Source organism: Arachis hypogaea, chromosome 16 (assembly GCF_003086295.3).
Source record: "Arachis hypogaea cultivar Tifrunner chromosome 16, arahy.Tifrunner.gnm2.J5K5, whole genome shotgun sequence".
NCBI classification, from domain to species: domain Eukaryota; kingdom Viridiplantae; phylum Streptophyta; class Magnoliopsida; order Fabales; family Fabaceae; genus Arachis; species Arachis hypogaea.
In genome coordinates, this window is record NC_092051.1 from 860,322 (window position 1) to 880,944 (window position 20,623).

The 20,623-nt window shown below is 34.4% G+C and overlaps 4 protein-coding genes across 6 annotated transcripts; 1 reads left to right on the top strand and 3 right to left on the bottom strand.

The window, feature by feature from the left end:
* Positions 1-907: 907 nt before the first annotated feature.
* Positions 908-3,504, bottom strand: LOC112754327 (uncharacterized). The gene is made up of 3 exons (XM_072219190.1): positions 2,759-3,504; positions 1,494-2,672; positions 908-1,396 (listed from the first exon to the last, which is right to left on the bottom strand). The coding sequence occupies exons 1-3, from the start codon at positions 3,449-3,451 to the stop codon at positions 1,121-1,123; spliced, it is 2,148 nt and encodes a 715-aa protein (XP_072075291.1). The 5' UTR covers positions 3,452-3,504; the 3' UTR covers positions 908-1,120.
* A 3,426-nt stretch (positions 3,505-6,930) lies between these two features.
* LOC112754330 (vacuolar protein-sorting protein BRO1) lies at positions 6,931-10,119 on the bottom strand. 3 transcript variants are annotated; one of them, XM_025801944.3, is made up of 4 exons: positions 9,660-10,119; positions 8,780-9,464; positions 7,657-8,703; positions 6,931-7,559 (listed from the first exon to the last, which is right to left on the bottom strand). In XM_025801944.3, exons 2-4 carry the CDS (start codon positions 9,431-9,433, stop codon positions 7,284-7,286), a joined length of 1,977 nt encoding a protein of 658 aa, XP_025657729.1. In that variant the 5' UTR covers positions 9,434-9,464; positions 9,660-10,119; the 3' UTR covers positions 6,931-7,283. The 3 variants fall into 3 exon arrangements, with proteins under 3 accessions (XP_025657729.1, XP_072075292.1, XP_025657728.1); XM_072219191.1 differs by having other exon boundaries at positions 9,720-9,825; XM_025801943.1 differs by lacking the exon at positions 9,660-10,119 and having other exon boundaries at positions 8,780-9,547.
* A 1,510-nt stretch (positions 10,120-11,629) lies between these two features.
* On the top strand, positions 11,630-13,430 carry LOC112754333 (histone H3.3). Its single transcript, XM_025801948.3, has 4 exons — positions 11,630-11,981; positions 12,281-12,357; positions 12,475-12,565; positions 13,012-13,430. The coding sequence occupies exons 1-4, from the start codon at positions 11,910-11,912 to the stop codon at positions 13,180-13,182; spliced, it is 411 nt and encodes a 136-aa protein (XP_025657733.1). The 5' UTR covers positions 11,630-11,909; the 3' UTR covers positions 13,183-13,430.
* Positions 13,431-16,933: 3,503 nt separating this feature from the next.
* Positions 16,934-19,837, bottom strand: LOC112754331 (aldehyde oxidase GLOX1). The gene is made up of 2 exons (XM_025801945.3): positions 19,345-19,837; positions 16,934-18,160 (listed from the first exon to the last, which is right to left on the bottom strand). The coding sequence occupies exons 1-2, from the start codon at positions 19,812-19,814 to the stop codon at positions 16,984-16,986; spliced, it is 1,647 nt and encodes a 548-aa protein (XP_025657730.1). The 5' UTR covers positions 19,815-19,837; the 3' UTR covers positions 16,934-16,983.
* Between the last annotated feature and the right edge of the window lie 786 nt (positions 19,838-20,623).

Below are 20,623 nucleotides of genomic sequence, written 5' to 3' on the forward strand. Positions count from 1 at the left end.
AGTAATATTAATGTCTGGTGTAATTTTCAAAATTAAATTGTAGTTTTCTAAGAAGTTATTTAGGAACTTATAGAAAAGTTAAAAAAAAAATGACTTCTCTCATAATACTACTGTCTTTTACCATATTTTTATAAAATAAGCACTTTTAAAACTAAAAATCCAAACACAGAATAACTTATTTATAAGTAATTTTTAAAATAGTTAATTATTATTTAAGCTATTTTTTCAAAAGAAGCTTAATTAAGTTGTTTACCCAAAATGGACTTTAATCCTGTGTCTAATAAGAAAATTATATATAGAAAATTAAAAAAAAAAAAAAAGAGGGAAATTCATGCTAAAGAGGTCATGCTATAGCCATTGTTTTGCTTTATCAATAACATGTTAACTTTCCTGAGGTAATCACTGGTTTGAGTTTAATAACTATAATTATTTGGAAGTATTGTACTTGCTTTGGAGGAAGTTGATGAGGCCTTTGAGTGCAATGTCTACATTTTCACTCTTCATCAACTCTCCTGCAACCTCAGCTGGTGTTGCATGCATTAACCTTGTCCAACAAACCTTGTATGTCATCAAACATAGGATGATGGTGGTTCTGAATTCCTAGGTAGTTAGAAGCCAGTGTCTTGCAAGCAGTGAAAGAGCAATATGACATGTGAATGTGCAAGTCCATTCTACCAGGTCTCAACAATGCAGGGTCAAGACGTTCTTTGTGATTTGTTGTGCATATTACTATTCTTTCTTCTCCACAACTTGACCACAATCCATCAATGAAATTTAGTAGCCCCGACAGAGTAACCTTAATTAGAACAAACATATATACATACATAATTAAAATCACAAAATTTCATCACATGATGCTTATGTTTTGCATGCTTAGGTAGAATGTGGTTAAAAGGAAACACAGAAAAACTAGAAAGATAAAATTCTAATACTTAATTTTTTTTTCCTTTTCAACAAATTAACCGAAATAGGGGAGAAAAAATATCCAGTACCATGAGGGAACACAGAATGATGAGACATAAGAAGACCAAAATCACATTGTTTATCAATCTGGGCAGCATCGACTCGCCACACAGGACGTTGGCTAATAACAATCTTCTCAATTGATTCAACGAATTTCCTAGACACCAAAACATGTACCTAACAAAATATCAAAGCACCCTATATTTGGTGGCTCTAAGGTTGCATTGGACACAAGATTTCCATCCTTAATCTTGACAGGGCTAACCTCAGAGAGAAGGTCCAAGCATGGTGGTGTTTCCCATGGCAAATGTCTTTCACATACCTCTTGAATCATGGAGTAACCCTTACAATATCCCAAAAGAAATTGTTCAGTGACATCACTTGGATCATAAGCAAAAAGCACACATTTGACCGGATTATAAGCTGAGTAGGCCTGCATCATCTCAATCAAACAATTTAACAAATCAAGATGGACATCAATCAATTGTACTAAGAAAAGATCAACTGAAAAAGTAGATGATTATACATACATATCTAGGTGATGATTGGGGACGAGGAAACATCGATTTCAAGTTGCGAAACTGATTGTTTATCGTCTTGGTGTAGTGTTCTGACAAGTCAAACGTGCCAGATGCCAGGCGAGACTCACAGTAACTCAGTCGAGTGAGCCAACGTGAAGCATCATTTAAGGCGTCCATGGCAAGGCGAAAGCCATGGATGGTGGTGAAATCGCAGGAGAGAGAAATGCGGGTGCAGAGGGCTCCGAGGTTGAAGAGAACAGAGGCCTTCTCCAAATGGATGTTATGCTGAGAAGAGTGCTGTTGAGGGTTGATGGCATTGTACCAAACAAAGATAGGTGGGTTGGGTGAGGCATTCATAGGGAAGATAGGCTCAATCATGCAAAGGTATTTCAAATAAAGGATGAGGCAGTCACGGCGAAGGGGTAGTGAAAGGTCATCACGCTGCATCTCATTGCGCAATTTGTGTAGCATTTGGAGAAGGCCTTCTACTCTGTTTGCCACGCTCTCAGAGTATTTGAGGACAAAGTAACTGCGCAGGGACTCATAGAGATTCAAGGGCTCAGTCTTCTTCAAAGGAAGGAATTTAAGAATATCCGACAAAGATGAAGAAGACAACGAAGATGAGAGGATCGCCGAATCTGTTGGATAAGGAGGAGGAGGAGGCAAATCCCATGGGTAAGCCAACTTTTCAAGAGACTCATAGAGATTCAACGGCTCAGTCTTCTTCAAAGGAAAGAATCCAAGAATATCCGACAAAGATGAAGAAGACAACGAAGATGAGAGGATCGCCGAATCTGTTGGATAAGGAGGAGGCATATCCCATGGGTAAGCCACCAACTTTCCATCCTTCATAATCTTGAAAGGATTGTACTCGGAGAGGATGAGGTCAACGTACATTCGGGTTTGTATTTCGAATGGCTGGGTTTTCGTCGAGCAAATCCCTCTAACTAATATCTCAGTGACACATTCTGCATCATGATCAAGAGCACAAGATTCGACCGTTGAACAAGCATGAGATCGGTCGGATTGGGGTAGGATGGATGATTCCCTCTGACGAACCTCCGCGTATAAGAATGGCACCTTCTCTTTAAGATGAGTTAACCAGGTTCGGTCAAAAGAGCGGAAATGTTTCCGTGCAGCCGAATCATTCTTTATCGTTACATACGCTCTACGATAAAGCTCATAAACCTACATCATCATCATCATCATCATCAATTCATCATCATTAGAATGAAAAATAAGTGTAAAATCATCAATCAAGAGTGAAGACTGACCGATCTAAACGCTAGGGCACATCGGTGTTGTTGGAAAGCGTAACTGGCGTCGTTTTTGTTGAGGAGTTCGTGTAATTCGAGCTCGGAAGCCTGAGCGGAGAAGAGGAGGTGCAGAAACTCGGCGAAGAGGAAAGTTAAATCGAGGGTGGCGGAGACCACGTGCTTGGCAAAAAATTGCAGGAGTTTGCGGAAGAAATTGGCGGCAACTTTGAAGGCTTCGATTGCAAGGTGACGGCCAAGGGCGGTGGTACGGTCGCAAGAGGCAGCAATCTGGCTGTAGATGGCTCCGAGGTTGAAGAGAACAGCGGCCTTCTCCAATTCGATGCCGTTAAGCTGTGAGGAGACCCCATCTTGATGATCAGGGTTGAAGGCGTCGTACCAGACAAAGAGAATGGGATCGGCGTCGGAAGAGATAGAGGTGAAGAGTGGCTCAACCATGGAAAGGCATTTGAAGTAGTGGATGAGGCAGTCACGTTGCATGGGAAGGGAGAGGTCCGCTCTACGCTCCACCATGTCCCGCCGGCATTTGTTTAGGGTTTCGAGAACGCTTTCAACTTTTTGTGCATCGCTCTCCGAGTATTTTGAGGCTACCAACTTACGTAACGGCACGTACAGCTCCACCGGATCAGTCTTCTTCAGTGGGATTGATAGCATCGTTTCCGGGTTCAACAATTCCTGATCATGGCTGTTCATGGCAGCGTGGAATGATACGATTAGGAATCCGAGAAGAGAAACAATGACCTTTGTGAACATGGGCTTAAAAAGAATAAGGTATTTTAAAAATTAAAAATTAATTTTTTAAATTAATTATTTAATAATTATTTAAATATAAATTTTGAAATTTAAAATTTAAAAAATTAGGATTAATAGTTAAATTCATTCACATTACTATGGTAAAATAATTAATGATTCTCTCTCTGATGGAACCTCCCTTCCATCTGCACCAGATGAAAATGAGAATAATGCAGAATATAATGATTCTCTCTCTGATTTTGCCTACAAAGACATTAAAATTCGTGCTGTGCGAAAGGCTAAAATGCATAAGCATGGAGATATAACTTATGAGGGTGATGCTGATTGGGAGAATTTAACTGTTAGAGAATCATTAAAATCAATTTAGATCAATTAATATCAATTTAAATCAATTAATATCTATATATTAATTGATCTAAATTGATTCTAATGATTCTCTAACATTAACAAATGATCAAGCTCTTAATGAAAACCATGCTGCTGAAGATTCTGAAAGTGTTGCAGTAGTTGCTGTATCAGCTGGGCTGAGAGCCCATGCAGCTGGTCCAATGGAGAATCGTAGTGTGGAATTTAATCTCTGAATTTAATGCATTGCAGAAATCAGATCTTAAGTCTTTGGAGTAGAGATGTTACGCGTGTTTTGCCTCTTGCTGAATGTGGAGTTAGTGATACTCAATCTGAGGATAAAAGTACTCGTTCATCTCTTACTAGGGATGTCTACACATTTCTCGACCAATGTGTAAGTTTGTCAACGTGTTATGCAGCTATCAATTTTCATTTCCTTAGCTCCCTTACCCTACGAATATTTGGATCCATATTTTGTATTTAATAATCTAATCATTTTCAGTGCATTTTTCAATTATTTTTTCTTTTTGGTGGAGAAAACTCACTTTCTTTTAAAGGAAAAAATCTGCGTAGATTTGGATTCTAAATTGCTACAAACACAAAACAACCTAATCCAGAAACTGTGTTTGTGCTTATTTAATGGTGGGAAATGACGAAATCCTTTTTCCAGGGTTATATAGGGTGTGTTTGGTAAACACGTTTGAAGGAAAAAAGCACGTTAGAGCTTCTTAAAAGCTTCACTTTTTTGTTTGGCTAAATTTCTTCTCTACAAATGCATAAGGGATTTTGTTCATAAAATCACGTTTATAAGAAGCAATAATTTCTAACTTCTCCGTTGCACTAATGTCAGACTAAAATGTCAGATGCTGCAGTAAAGTAAAAGTTTCCACATCAGATGGCAGTGAGTTCTTTGGGGATGCTGTTCTCATCACTGTTCCACTAGGCTGTTTGAAGGCAGAAACCATACAATTTTCTCCCCCTTTGCCTGAGTGGAAATATTCTGCTGTTCAGCGTCTTGGTTATGGAGTTCTCAATAAAGTGGTTTTGGAATTTCCAAGTGTATTTTGGGATGATGCTGTGGATTACTTTGGAGCAACAGCTGAGGAGAGAGGTTTATGTTCTGGAATGTCAGGAAGACAGTTGGCGCTCCTGTCCTTATAGCATTAGTTGTTGGTAAGGCAGCCATAGATGGTCAAAATTTGAGCTCTTCTGATCATGTTGAACATGCATTGAAGGTTCTTCGTAAACTTTTTGGGGAAACTTCAGTTCCAGATCCTGTTGCCCATGTTGTAACAGATTGGGGTAGAGATCCTTTTAGCTATGGTGCTTACTCTTATGTTGCCATTGGAGCATCAGGAGAAGACTATGATCTATTAGGGAGGCCAGTTGATAACTGTTTGTTTTTTTCTGGTGAAGCAACATGCAAAGAACACCCTGATACTGTTGGTGGTGCTATGATGAGTGGACTTCGGGAGGCAGTTCGCATAATTGACATATTGAGCTCTGGTAATGATTATACTGCAGAGGTGGAGGCAATGGAAGCTGCACAGAGGCAGCTAGATACTGAAAGGGATGAAGTTAGGGAGATAACAAAGAAACTTAATGCAGTTGAGCTTTCTAGTTTATTGTACAAGAACTCTTTAGATGGTGCTCAAGCTGTGACCCGGGAAGCTTTATTAAGAGAAATGTTTTTCACTGCAAAAACCAGTGCCTGTCGCCTGCATGTGGCAAAGCAATTGCTAAGTCTTCCTCTTGGAAAGTGGAAATCCTTTGCTGGGAGTAGAGCGGGGCTAACCGTTCTCAACTCATGGATCATCAAGAAAGAAACGAAGTTATCAACAAAATGGATCAAGAAGTAACAAATGTGCAGGGAACTTCTTGAGACAGCATATTGAGATTTCAATAACTTCAGTTTGATGATGATGTTCTTCTTCCGATCCTCACTTAATGTTGTTGTAATACTATAATCCAAAAATGAAGGTCAAAACTACTTGTAATTTGAGGTTCCACTTTCGATTTTTTGCTTTTTAATTTATTTTCCATATCTTATTAATTATTATGGAATTTAATTTTAACACGCTAACAGTATAAATAAATTTTATGTGCATCTAATTATATATCGTCATATTAGTAAAAGTAACTATTTTTACAATCAACATATGAATAATTATTTAAAAGAACAAACATGATTGAACGGTCATATAAAATAGTTTCTATATCAAAGTTAGCTTTTATTATTGTCTCATGAGATTTCATGTTTCATTTTTCCTCTATTAGAATTAGAAGTACAATTTGCAAGGATTAATAAAAAAAATATTTGCTTGTTAAACTGAGGTAAATCCTTTTTAATTAATTGAGATGAATAATTTTTTCTCCTCTTACTCTTACTCTTACTCTTGTCTACTTTCTAATACCTAAGTTTAATTATAATTACAGAAATCATAAAATAACCATGACTTTTATATTAATGTGCAACCAAAAATGTTTTAGGAGATAAATGATTGGGAAATATAAGAACATTAATTTCTATGCGTCCAAAATAAAAATCAATTTCATAATGTCATCTAATATAAACTAAAATATACCAAGATCATTATCTTAATATACAAATTGTAATAAATTGTTCATTATAATAAAGTAGTTTTTTTTTTTAAATTATAATACTAAACCATTGTTCTAAATAATCTGTTCCATTTAAACCATTGTTCTAAATTCTAATACTTCATTTTTTTTTCTTTTCAACAAATTAACCGAAATAGGGGAGGAAAAAAATCCAGTACCATGAGGGAACACAGAATGATCAGACTTAAGAAGACCAAAATCACATTGTTTACCAAAAACACAGGACGTTGGCTAATAACAAGCTTCTCAATTGATTCAAGGAATTTTCTAGACACCAAAACATGCACCTAACAAAATATCAAAGCACTGTATTAAGATCTCCCTAGTCATTAACTTTCTCATGCCATAATTAACCACAGTATCATAGAAACTCTTGTTACTAGCAAAACCCATTTTTTTTCAACAGTAAACTTAGTCAGAGTGTAGTACTGAAAGAAACAAAAACTAAACAATGAAACAAACAATGCTGGAGCAACTATTACATTTATGTGATGCATACTCCAGCACCAACATACTTAGAACAAAGCAATGGCATCATAACATGCTCACATATAGTTGGTCGATGATATCCTTTTCTGAAGAGGAAACAAGTTCATTCACATCTTTCCAAAGCAGAAGTTCATTCTAAATGAAACAATATTATTTGCTTGTTTAAAATTATTAGGCATTGACGAAAATTGGAAACACTGAATAAGTTCAGTTTACCGATATGCAACAATAACCCGCAATAACTAGGAGATCAAAGTTCTAGCATCAACCAACAAAGTAAAAAAGTTAAGTCCTAAAGCTTCTCTCTACGGTAATGTTACTGTAGTGTCGTCTCCTGCAAGCTCATGTTCTCCAATGCCGAATTTGGTGCCTCTAAGGTTGCATTAGCCACAAGATTTCCATCCTTAATCTTGATAGGGCTAACCTCAGAGAGAAGGTCCAAGCATGGTGGTACTTCCCATACCAATGGTCCTTCACATAACTCTTGAAGCATGGAGTAAGCCTTACAATATCCTAAAATGAATTGTTCAGTGACATCACTTGGATCATAAGCTAAAAGCTCATATGTCATCGGATTATAAGCTGAGTAGGCCTGCATCATCTCAATCAAACAATTTAACAAATCAAGATGGATATCAATCAATTATACTAAGAAAAGATCAACTGAAAGAGTAGATGACTATACATACAGCATATCTACGTGATGATGATTCATCAGATTGGGGACGAGGAAACTTTGATTTCAAGTCGGGAAGCTGAAAGTCTATCATCCTGATGTAGTGTTCTGACAAGTCAATCGTGCCAGATGCCATGCGAGAATCAGACGCGGTCAGTCGAGAGAACCAACGTGAAGCTTCATTTAAGGCGTCCGTGGCAAGGCGAAAGCCATGGATGGTGGTGAAATCGCAGGAGAGAGCAATGTGGGTGCAGAGGGATCCCAGGTTGAAGAGAACAGAGGCCTTCTCCAAATGGATGTTATGCTGAGAAGAGTGCTGTTGAGGGTTGATGGCATTGTACCAAACAAAGATAGGTGGGTTGGGTGAGGCATTCATAGGGAAGACAGGCTCAATCATGCAAAGGTATTTGAAATAAAGGATGAGGCATTCACGGCGAAGGGGTAGCGAAAGGTCATCACGCTGCATCTCATTGCGCAATTTGTGTAGCATTTGGAGAAGGCCTTCTACTCTGTTTGCCACGCTCTCAGAGCATTTGAGGACAAAGTAACTGCGCAGGGACTCGTAGAGATTCAAGGGCTCAGTCTTCTTCAAAGGAATGAGTCCAAGAATATCCGACAAAGATGAAGAAGACAACGAAGATGAGAGGATTGCCGAATCTGTTGGATAAGGAGGAGGCATATCCCAAGGGTAAGCCACCAGCTTTCCATCCTTCATAATCTTAAAAGGATTGTACTCGGAGAGGATGAGATCAACGTACAGTTGGGTTTGTATGACGTATAGCTGGGTTTTCCTCGAGCAAATCCCTCTAACTAATATCTCAGTGACACTTTCTGCATCATGATCAAGAGCACAAGATTTGACCCTTGAGGAGTATTCTTGAGGTAAAGGTCGCTTGGATTTGGGTAGGATGGATGAATGCCTCTGACGAGCCTCCGCCTCAAAGAATGTCACCTTCTGGTAAAGATGAGTTACCCAGGTTTGGTCAAAAGAGTTGACATGGTTCCGTGCAGCCGAATCAGTAGGTATCAGTTCATATGCTCTACGATAAAGCTCATAAACCTACACATCATCATCATCAATTCATCATCATCAGAGTGAAAAATAAATGTAAAATCAATCAAGAGTGAAGACTGACCGATCTAAACGCTAGGGCACATCGGTGTTCTCGTAGACGGTAACTGCCGTCTTTGTTGTTGAGTTGTTCCCGTAATTTGAGCTCGGAAGCCTGAGCGGAGAAGAGGTTGTGCAGAAACTCCACGAAGAGGAAAGTCAAATCGAGGGTGGCGGAGACCAGGTCCTTGGCAAAATCCTTCCAGAGTTTGAAGAAGAAATTGGCGGCAACTTTGAAGGCTTCCATTGCAAGGTGACGGCCAAGGGCAGTGGTACGGTCGCAAGAGGCAGCAATCTGGCTGCAGATGGCTCCAAGGTTGAAGATAACAGCAGCCTTCTCCAATTGGATGGCGCTGCGCTGTGAGGAGACCCCATCCTGATGGTTAGGGTTGAAGGCGTCGTACCAGACAAAGATAATGGGGTCGGCGTCGAAGGAGATAGAGGTGATGAGTGTCTCAACCATGGAAAGGCATTTGAAGTAGTGGAGGAGGCAGTCACGTTGCATGGGAAGGGAGAGGTCCCCTCTAGGCTCCACCATGTCCCTGCGGCATTTGTTTAGGGTTTCGAGAACGCTTTCAACTTTTTGTGCATCGTTCTCCGAGTATTTTGAGGCTACCAACCTACGTAACGGCAGGTACAGCTCCACCGGATCAGTCTTCTTCAGTGGGATTGACAGCATCGTTTCCAGGTTCAACAATTCCTGATCATCGCTGTTCATGGCAGCGGGGAATGATACGATTAGGAATCCGAGAAGAAAACCAATGACTTTTGTAAACATGGGCTTAAAAAGGAAGGTATTTTAAAAAATTTAAAATTAAAATTTTAATTAATTATTTAATAATTATTTAAATTTAAATTTTAAAATTTAAAAAATTAGGGTTAGTAGTTAAATTCATTTACACTACCTATGCTAACTCTAATTAACCGTAAGATATTTTTTCTCTCTCCTGCCACTGCACTCTCACTTTTATCATTCCACCCCTTCCATGCCGACCGTGCCGCCGCCACCGGAGGAGACTGCCGACACCACCGAAGCCAGTCCTCATGCACGTGTTCATCCGTAAGCGGAGACGGATCCATCTGCAACCACACCCGTGCCTCTCCTTTGCCGATGCAACACCCGTCGAATGGGTGTTGCTGCTGCCACAGCCATTCGCTAACTCTCGTTGGATTGATGGTATCGGGATTCGTTATGGACCTTATCGGGATCCACTCGATCTTCGTGCATTCGGATTGACAATTCTGAAGGGAGGAGATTTTGCGGAGAGGCAAAGATAAGTGGCGGAAAGGCTGGTACATCAGATTCAAGATATCAAGAAGGCAAATGTTTTGTTTTATGGTGTTGCTGAGGTTTCCAGCTAACTTGTCTTTCTTGGATTTCACTCTTCTTTCGTTTTTAAGGTATATACATTAATTGATAAATTTAGATGTAGATGTTTAATTTTGTTTGATTAATTTAAGTATATACAATTAATAAATGATGGATAGTCATTTTACTAGGTAGTCGTATGATTATTTTAATAAATTAGGATTAGAATGGTTAATTTTTTAAAATAAGTGTTTGAATTTTTTTTCCCTTATATTGAACTAAATTTAAAATTCAATTGTACATATTGTCAAAATTTCTCATGGTTCCTAATGAATTGGAACTAGATTTGTAAATTCTACATTCCTCCCGTCCCCCTTTTAATATATTTTTTATTTTTTAAATTATAAAATTTAAAATTTGAATAAGATAAAAAAAATGACTTATTTGCAAATTTAAAATTATGATACATCAAATGTTTTATTCCCCAAAATTACTTATTTTTTGTTTGGTCATGATATAACATTTTTTCAACAGAAACGACATATTTTAAGTTAGCAATGTTTTGACTATAATATGCAATTAAAATGTTATTTATTTTAATATTTTTTCTCTTCTATTTTATGTTATTTTACATTTTCATGCTAACTCTATTAGGACATTTTCCTTAGACTAATTTTTATTTAGTTTTTTTTTTTTTCTTTTTATAAAAGAATATCTTGTTTAAGAGTGATATCCCAATTAACCTGTTAAAAAAAGTTTTTTTGTGCTGAAGTAATATGTTTTAGAGGTGTCTATTTTATGATATAAGATGTGTGCATAATAATTACGTAAATAACCGAAAAAATGATGGAAAGACCTAACTTATTTATCCATAGTAATTTTTCCCTATTTCAATTTTTTCATGCACCTATTAATCCTTCACTAAAAAATGTTCGTGAACTTAATTATTCAAGTAATTACTCTTTATTTTATTGGTTAGTTTCTATGTCTTTTCTTTTTATTTTTCTAAATGTGTGTTTAGCTCATCGATAAATAAATTAAAATAGGGCTTCTTTTAAGGTTAAAAAGTGTTAATTTGTTTACCTCAAACTCCATTTATTACCGTTCAATGAGAATGTAGATCGAATTTCATGATGCATAAAATCATTTTGTTTTCTTATTTTTGGGATTTAAGAATTTATTATTATTATTATTATTATTATTATTATTATTATTCAAGTTCTAAGATGGACTAATCTATGGATTTAAGAATAACACAAAAAGCCTCATAGAAATTAAGATAATTTACCATTATGGACACTTATAGTCATATACCATAAGCAAAAATGCAAGATAGAAACTATATGAACTAGGTCAGCAATTTTCCTTTCTTTTTTTTTTTTTTCCGTAATGGATTTCCAGATAGAAACTCCCAATAAAGATACCCATCTCAAAGGCCCAAATATTGAGCTCTACTAAAAAAAAAAGCGAAAAAACATAAATGCAGAAAGAAACACACTTTGGACCAAAAATAAAAGAAGAAAGAAACACACTTATCCACGCTGGCAATCCTCTAGTGTAATCTCTAACCAACTAGAAGCAAGCACACGGATAAACAAACTTGTGTTTTTGAATTCAAATCCTAACAAACCAGAACAAGTAAGTCCCGTTGAAGTCTTCAAACTTCAAAGTCCACGTTCTCTCCCTCAAAAACTAAACCGACCTATAAACCTCTTCTTCTTCTCTCTCCATATATAAATAACAAACGATAACCGTTTTTCTCTTTCTTGCAACTCAATAAAGATCTCATTCTCTCAGATTTTCTTTTTCTCTGCGATTCTTCCTTTTCGCTGTTCTCTCTGATTCCATGGCTCGTACGAAGCAAACTGCTCGCAAATCCACCGGTGGCAAGGCCCCTAGGAAGCAACTCGCCACCAAGGTTCGTTCCCTTAGGGTTTCTTTACACATGTTCTCGTTTGTTTTTTGCTTATTATTCCTTAGATCTGTTTGAAGTTTAGGGTTTTCAGTTAATACTGCTTTATTTTTTTATTGAATTTTATCTTTTCTATACGAGAATTTGTTTATATGAGCTGAAGTTAGGGTTTCTGGAATTTGATTCTCGGATTATTTGAAATATTTAATAGATGCTGAGAAATTCGAATTTGACACCTAGGTTTTCTGTTTTAGTGGATTGGATATAATTAATTTATATTAAAAGATTTTATATGATTTGTATAGGCTGCAAGGAAATCTGCTCCTACAACAGGAGGAGTCAAGAAGCCTCATCGTTATCGTCCTGGAACTGTTGCCTTGCGGTAGACGATTGTTGCTTATCTTACCTTTTTTCCCCTAATTGTTATTGTCTACCTTCCATTCATTTATATGTTTATTTTGTCATGATTTTGTTGTAAATTTTTGCCGGAAATTTTCAGTGAGATCCGAAAGTACCAAAAGAGCACTGAGCTGTTGATCCGCAAGCTTCCCTTCCAGCGTCTTGTCCGTGAAATTGCTCAGGATTTCAAGGTATATGATTGTTATATTGGGATATTCTTTCTGTATTCTTAATTCTTTTATTATTGTCCACAATTTCTGTTTATAAACACTCTACATGAAGTCATATTTAGTTTGGGGTTTATAAATTACCTTATGAAATGAACGAAAGAGTTCCTCCATAAACGAAACATAAAATTGTCAGTTTTAAATTTCTGAATTGAAACAATATATGAGCCTTATATTCTAATGGGGGGAGTTAAATTTTTTATTTGAGGATTTTGGACAAAATAATATTGCTATTCAGGTAGGCTCCCTATTTATTAATTTCAGTAGTCCGACTTACAACATGAGGTTGCATAGGAATAGTTCTTTTATGAATTTTTTGTAGTTCTTAGTCCTGGTGCGTTGGGTTATTTATTTGCTGTAAAATATGTAATGATTATTCCTATTTATTGATTGATTTATTTTGTTTGCAGACTGATTTGAGGTTCCAGAGCCATGCTGTCCTTGCTCTCCAGGAAGCTGCTGAAGCCTACTTGGTTGGTTTGTTTGAGGACACCAACTTGTGTGCCATCCATGCCAAGAGGGTCACTATAATGCCCAAAGACATTCAGCTTGCTCGCCGCATCCGTGGTGAACGCGCTTAGGCTGATTGATTTCATGCTCTTGATCCTTTTGGAATACACCTTGTGTTTACTAAGTTTAGTATTGTTCAAGTTTCCTATGTCATTGTATAGTTCTTGACAACTTTTTAGGTTTCAATTGATGTCTTTAGAAGGATTATTTTGGTTATGGTATAGTAGATCATAGAAAGATACTACTAATGGAATGATATGATTACTGACAGTTTATTTTGGATTTAGCTCTTAATATTGACTTTGATACGGTTTCTGAATGTGTTGGGTGTGTGATATGAACTTCGGTAGAATTCCTTTTTCAGCATGACTGCAATGATGGTGGGATTTGTGAATTAATGTGCTTCTAGTAACCAAGGGCGAGCATTATTTGTTTTTTCTTTTTTTTTTTACCAGCGGGTTTAGGGTTTAGGGTTTGGATTTGGGTCTTCCCGCTCTCTTATTTTGGGGGAAGGGTCTGTCTCTATAAGCGTGTTTGAAAACCCTAAACCCATAAGCATGTTTGAAAACCACACGCCACTACATTTGGGGGAAGGGTCTGTTTTTGCTTCTGGTTATTGTGTTTTCTTTTCTTTGGTCATGGCCGGTTATTGTGTTTGGGTACTCCTGCTTTAATATTAACCCGTTTGTTAATGGCTTGAAACTAGTTGATGGTTATGTTGGCCCAGAAAAAAATAGGGAATCCATTGAAGAAATGGCTTTGGAAAATGAGCTGATCAGACCAAAAACTTTCTAAATTGGGTTAATGGCATGAAATTGTTCGGTTGGCAAAATCATGATGTGGAATGAATTACTTGAAAAACGCTGTATATATATGGGAAGGCTAGGAAGAGTTGATCCTAGTGGCATTGAATCCTAGGTCTTGTAATAAATTAAAAGGGACTATTAAGTGATTCAACGGAATATGGATGAGAATCAATTGGTGTTGAAAGAGCTTCTTTAGTTAGATGAGCGGTCTAGTAATAGAATGGGGGTTATTTATATAGAATATGGGGAAAATATATAAATTCTAGCGTTACCATTCTAGGAAGTATTTTCAAGCGAGATGGGAAAAATAAGCTGCATGGTCATTGTTTGAAGAAAAGATTCTCAATATTTCTAACCAATTATTTTATCAAGTATAATCTTTTACCATTTAATTTTTTTTTTTTTTTTGGTTTCATTTAAGAAGTGTATGATGAGAGATCATACTTGGTAAAACAATTAAGAAAAAAATTGAGAAGATCTACTCTTTATTGTTTGCATAATTGCATCTCATTAGCAATTTAAAAAATTATTTCAGTACAAAAAAAAATTATATTTACATCTCTTAATTTTAATCAATAACAGAAACAGAAATTAAAAGTAGTAAATAACATAAAAAATTATTTTATATCTATTGTAATTATACTTTTTTTTTATATTACAAACTCAATAGATTATTTTGAAGTTGTCTTTTAGGCTTTTAGCTAAAATATCTATTATATTGATTGTTACATAGAAGTTTGATTTTTAAGATTTTTAAAATAAGTGCTTAATGCAATAATGCGTTTCATTTATTTTAGTAAAAAGTAAGTAAAAGTAATTTTTAACTTGCAATCAAATAAATAAAGAAGCATATTAAAATAAGTATTAAGCCACTTTGAAGAGCTCTCGATTATTGGAGAAATTTTGAAGAAAAACTAATTCAGAAAATATAAGATGAGTCTAATCTTATAAAATTTTCATTCTATTTTATTTTTTCTATATAAAACTAATTTTATACTCTCCTAACGCTGCAACCTTAATAATAAGATGGATGCAAATTGCCATTAACTGCGCCCGTGAAATCTATGATCCCAAATGTCCCGTGAATTAAATTTTATATAGGAAAAAAATTATAAAAGATGAGAGTTATTTGACCCGTGACTCTCACTACATGCCATAGAAGATAAAAATGTCATACTTGTCCAAACAAACAAGACTCTGATCCAAGATATTACTAGCCTCATAACAAATGTACTCCCTATGACTCTATGAACATAAACTAAACTAATATACACTTGTACCAAAATACAATGTATCATGCACTTTAGCAAATCTTCTTGTTTCTACGCTGTATTGTCATATGGAATATCAGAGTGCACAGAACATTATTAAGTTCACTGAATAGCTTTACACCGGTTAGGGTTGGAAGTGAGTTGAGTCGAGTTAGACTAAACTCAAGTTCGGCTCACAAAAATTTAGCTCGGTTCACGACTTAATTCATTAATAATTGAACCTATTTCTTAGACTCAAACTTGACTCACCAAAAATTCATGAGCCGATTAGAACTCACGAGCTAGTTTAAATAATAGGAATATAATCTATAATCAGGAGCGGAGCTAGGATAAAATTTAGGAAATGGCCAAAGTTTATTTTTTTAATATAAAAAGACTAAAATTAAAATTTTAAGGGGAGCTAAATTAAAATTTACACATAACTTATGAAAAAAAATTGAAATTTAGGGGGCCACCGTTCCCCTTTATACATGAGTGGATCCGTCCCTATGTATAATTCTATATCAATAAATTATAATTTATATATATTAAAAAATATTAATTTTATATATCGTGTAACTATTAATTTTGACTTTTTTATTTATGTCCTACATCAAAATCATATAAAAAAATAATTATAAAATTTTAAACAAGAACATTAATATATATAAAATTATATATTACTATTTTATATGTATATATATATATTAAAAGTATAAACTAAATGTATATAGGATTTGTGTGTATATATATATAATTGAGCCATTTCACGAGCTAATAAATTGAATTTTTTTCAAGTTCAAACTCGACTCATTTAATTTACGAGCTCAATTCGAGGCTCAAACTCGGCTCATCAGCTCACGAACTCAGCTTATCAAGCTATTAACAAGTCGAACTCGAACTGGCTCATGAGCTGATTTGACTCACTTTCAACCCTAACACCGGTGTTTCAATGAGTTTTAACTATTGATCTTAATTATATATTTTAAATATTTTTTATAATTAAGATCAATGATTAAAATTATTTATATACCAATGTGTCAGTACGCTTGAAAGTTTTCCAAACTCATTTATAGGATTTCTTTCTCAATTCATCCCCTCAGTTTGTCACTTCAAAGCTGCAAAAAAAAAAAAAAAATTATAAATAAAGGTAGGTGAGTAGGTGACATATCTTAATGACTGAAAGTTAAAAAATGTATATAGAAAAAGCTTAGGTTAATTTCAAAAGGATTCAGCATCAAAATCAAAATCAATATGACTATGCTATATGAGTGAAAAATCTTGGCATCCCTATTATATATCATGGCAACAAGTAATCTAAAAAGGAAAAAGAGAATAATATAGTGTACGACAAAATATATACAAAAGAGATACTTGTAAACATCAATTATATCTTACCAAAATTAGTCAGAATTTGTCTCCATTTTATTTTTAACAGATGAATTAAGTTTGGGAAACATTTCATCTTATTTGTCCATTTTATTCATATTTGGCTGCTCTTTTTTTTTTCCAGCTGGAATAATAATTTTTTACATCTATAACTGAATTTGGCAAAGTAATATATATACGTTTAAATTTTCTGTCAAAATCAGTAAATCACGTATAAAGAAACTCCAAATATAATTGTTTAACAACAAAATTGATTCTCAAATTAACATTTTCATACATCAAAATTAACTATTTAATTTGCAATAGTGGGCAATTATAATAATATAATTGAGTTGAATAGTGGATATTACATATGGAAAAAAATTGTATTCCTAAAAGATGAAAAGAATATAAATATTTCTTTAACCATTTATGACAAACGAAACAATCAAAGTATTTGGACCCAAATACCCTCACTAGGAATTTGTTGGTGTACCACAAATATTATGTAGAAACCGGGTGGTGCAAGAATTGGTGACTTTGGTGTGGTAACCTCAATTTCATAAGTTGATGCCCCAAAAACCTTAGTAACATTAATTTTCTCCAACACCAATAATCTTTGATTCATTGAGAACGAGTGTGTGTTAAAAGGTGGCGCCAACATTGTCACATACAACAAATCTTGAGCCAACATTGCTTCCACTTGAAATTGCACCCTCAACATTTGACCATAAATCAATTGGTCTTGAAATTGTGACATAATTCTAGGTCGTAAATGATCAAAAGCGGGTTCCAAATAAGAAGGAGAAAATGCTTCGACGCTCAAGTCAGTAAAAAACAACACGTTGGTGAAATTGTAATACTTATTAGGGTTGCTTCCCGCCACTATAACCCTACCATCACGAACCAAAATTGCTGTTGAATGGTACATACGTGGAATAGTAGTTGGATTTTGGACTTCAAATCTTGACCCAATTGGATTATCCGTTTTGTAGAGAAACGGGTTCAAAATCGGATCGCGGGCATATCCCCAACCGGCAGTACCCGAACCGGCTCCGTTTATAATCAAAACGTTGCCGTTTGGAAGCATAATCATGTCACTCATGACCCTACCCTTAGGCATTGTCTCCATAACCCATTTTGGATTCGGGTCGGTAATTTTAATCCGACCGCATGTATTCAAAGCTCCGAAAAACCGACCCGCCCTAGCATACTTAAAAGAATTTTTTGGGGCTCCACCACAAACCAAAACCTCAGCTTCCACATATGAATTATTACCTTGTAACATTTTCAATGGTAACATAACTGCTGAACCTGTGCTAGGGTAACACCTTGGATCCCCATTTGGAATATCTGGATAAGTTTTGACAACAACATTCTTAGCATAATTGAAGAGTATGGATTTATTATTGGCAAAGATGAAAAGATTGCCATCAACATTGAGAAATACGAAAGGGTATAAATTGTTCTCTGCTCCAATGTCGTTTGTTTGAACAAGGAATGGTAAACTATGAATGTGTTGTGTTGCTAATAAATCATTGTTTGGGTAAAATTCATAGTTGAATTGTCGCCGGCCACCAATCACAATTTGTCCACCGTCCGGTAGCTTTTGGTTGGTGGCATACCTGTAATATGTAACATCATTTTTTTTGTTATTTTATTAAGACAAAAATTATGAAGAAAAAAAAAATATTGCCGAATTATATCTCCGCCCAAAAGTAATAGTGACAAAGATACAAATTAAATATGTCTTGATCTGATCTTTGATCATAGTATTTTTAGGAAAAGTATAGATAATTAACAACATTTTTGAACAATGTGTGAACAATGTGAATTAATAGGATTAAAAGAATAAATTAATCTTAAATTCAATTAATAGCATTAAATAAGAATGTAGTGTATTTTTATTTGATTGGTGGTTGTTCATATTGTTCAAGATGATCATTATTTACCTAGCACTCCTCATATTTTTATTACAAAATATTTACCATAAATCTGAAAATAAATTAAAAGATGTTGATAGGTCAAGATTTTTAATAAAAAAACAAAGAATTTGTTAACGTTGACTCAAATATATAAAAAATTTAACAAAAACATATTGATCAGTTTATGATTAAACCCATAGTATCAAACTTGTATGGTATGAACCTTGTCTTATTTGAAATAGACTATGGGTGTAATTATTTATGTACTCAAAATTCAGAAATATATATTTAAGTTTTTTTTTTTTTAAAGTAATGAAAAGTAATGTTTATTATGCAGATAAATGTGAGACATTTAGAAATGAGACGAATTAATAATATATGCACAGTAAATGTTTGAGCCAAAATTTTGTATGCAAATCCAATTACTTCTCTTTTTTATATTTTCAATGATTATTTTGAGAATTTAATTTTGATTAATACTAATAATGTAAAGAAATTTACAAATATAAAAAATTTTACAATTAAAAGGTGTAAATTTTTTAAATAAATTAAATTCTTTTTTTGATTTATTAAAATTTACCAAGACTAAAAATGAAACTATGATGCATGTAGTCCAATTGAGTTTAATCTAAAAATGAGTCAGTATGATTGTTAATTAAGTGAAATTAATAGTTAAAAATTATTAAATAATTTGATATATTTAATTAAATTATTATTTAAGTCAACTATTAACTTTGTTTAAGTGTTTAAGGTGAAAATTTAAATAAATTCGACTTTGCGTAAAGTTGATATTTGAGAGCCGTTAAATAAAAATTTAGTCCAATCAGTTAAATTATCAGCTTCAAGTCTATATAATGACGGTGAAAACATAACAAAGACATTACCACCGGCGGACGGAGAGTTGGCCGGGAAATTCTATCCAGTCGCAAGTAGCATTTGGCGAACACGGCGAGAAGGTGCGAACGGCGCGGTCGCCGTCGTTGAATCCTCCGGTCTGAACAAGAGTTCCGTTGGGCGAAACCGAACCGGAAGAGCACCAGACATCAGTCTGAACAAAGAGTGGCCTGAAGGTGTTGGAAACGACGTCGTATTCGACGGAGTGAGCAGTGCAGTCTATGGTGACAACCATCTCCCTCTGGTTATGGCGGCAACGGTTGTTCGGTAAAGAGAGGTTTGAGAGGCCGAAATCGGTGCGGTCGTATATCACAATGTGGTCGTTTTGGAGAAGCTGCATGTGCATTCCCACTATGCCTATGCTCTTTTGAAGGAGCTGCCATTCTCCGCCGCCGGACAAGGCGGTGTCTCCGCCCACCAAAACAAGGAGAATCACAACTGATATACTGCCTGTGCCCATTGATTCTTCTTTTGTGGATTACACTCTCTCTTTCTTCTCTCTTTACATTATATATACACTATTTTTTTATATTTTCCACTTTTATTTAGTATTAGAAATAGAATTTAATTTTAATTTTAATGTAATGCTAGTATAAAGTAATTTTATATAATATTTATTTATGTATTACTACCTCAATAAAAATAATTATATTTTTTATTAACTGTACGAATGATTGTTCAAAATAATTAATTACAGATAACTGTGTGTTAGTGTATAAAAAATTAAGCTTTATACTAAAATAGAAAATATAAAGAAAAATAAAAGTATATAAAAAATAGTATAAATATTATTTTTTATTATATATATTTTTGGGTTTTTTTCAGTTTAGTTATTCATACTAAAAACTAATTTATTTATAAATTTAAATTCTATTTAAAAATTTATTATTAGTTAATGAATGAATATATATAGAATAAAATTTAAATTTTTAATATTTATTTATTTAAATTAGTGAGTTAATTACTACACAGATTTAAAGTGATTTTTTCGTTACAATTGAATTAAGTATTTTTTAAATATTATTCTTTATTTAATTTTTAAAAGTGAGAACAAATAAAAAATAAAATAACTAATACATAAAAATAGATATTTAAATTAATTAAATACTAATAAATTCTTGAAAAGACATAATTTTAAAAGCATATAGTATTTTTCATATATAATTAGTTAGTTACACAGATTTGTTTAATCATCAGGTTGGATATGTTTTTAAATTAAAACTTAGAAATAGTGATAATGACAATGATAGAAGGATATGTATGCATTCT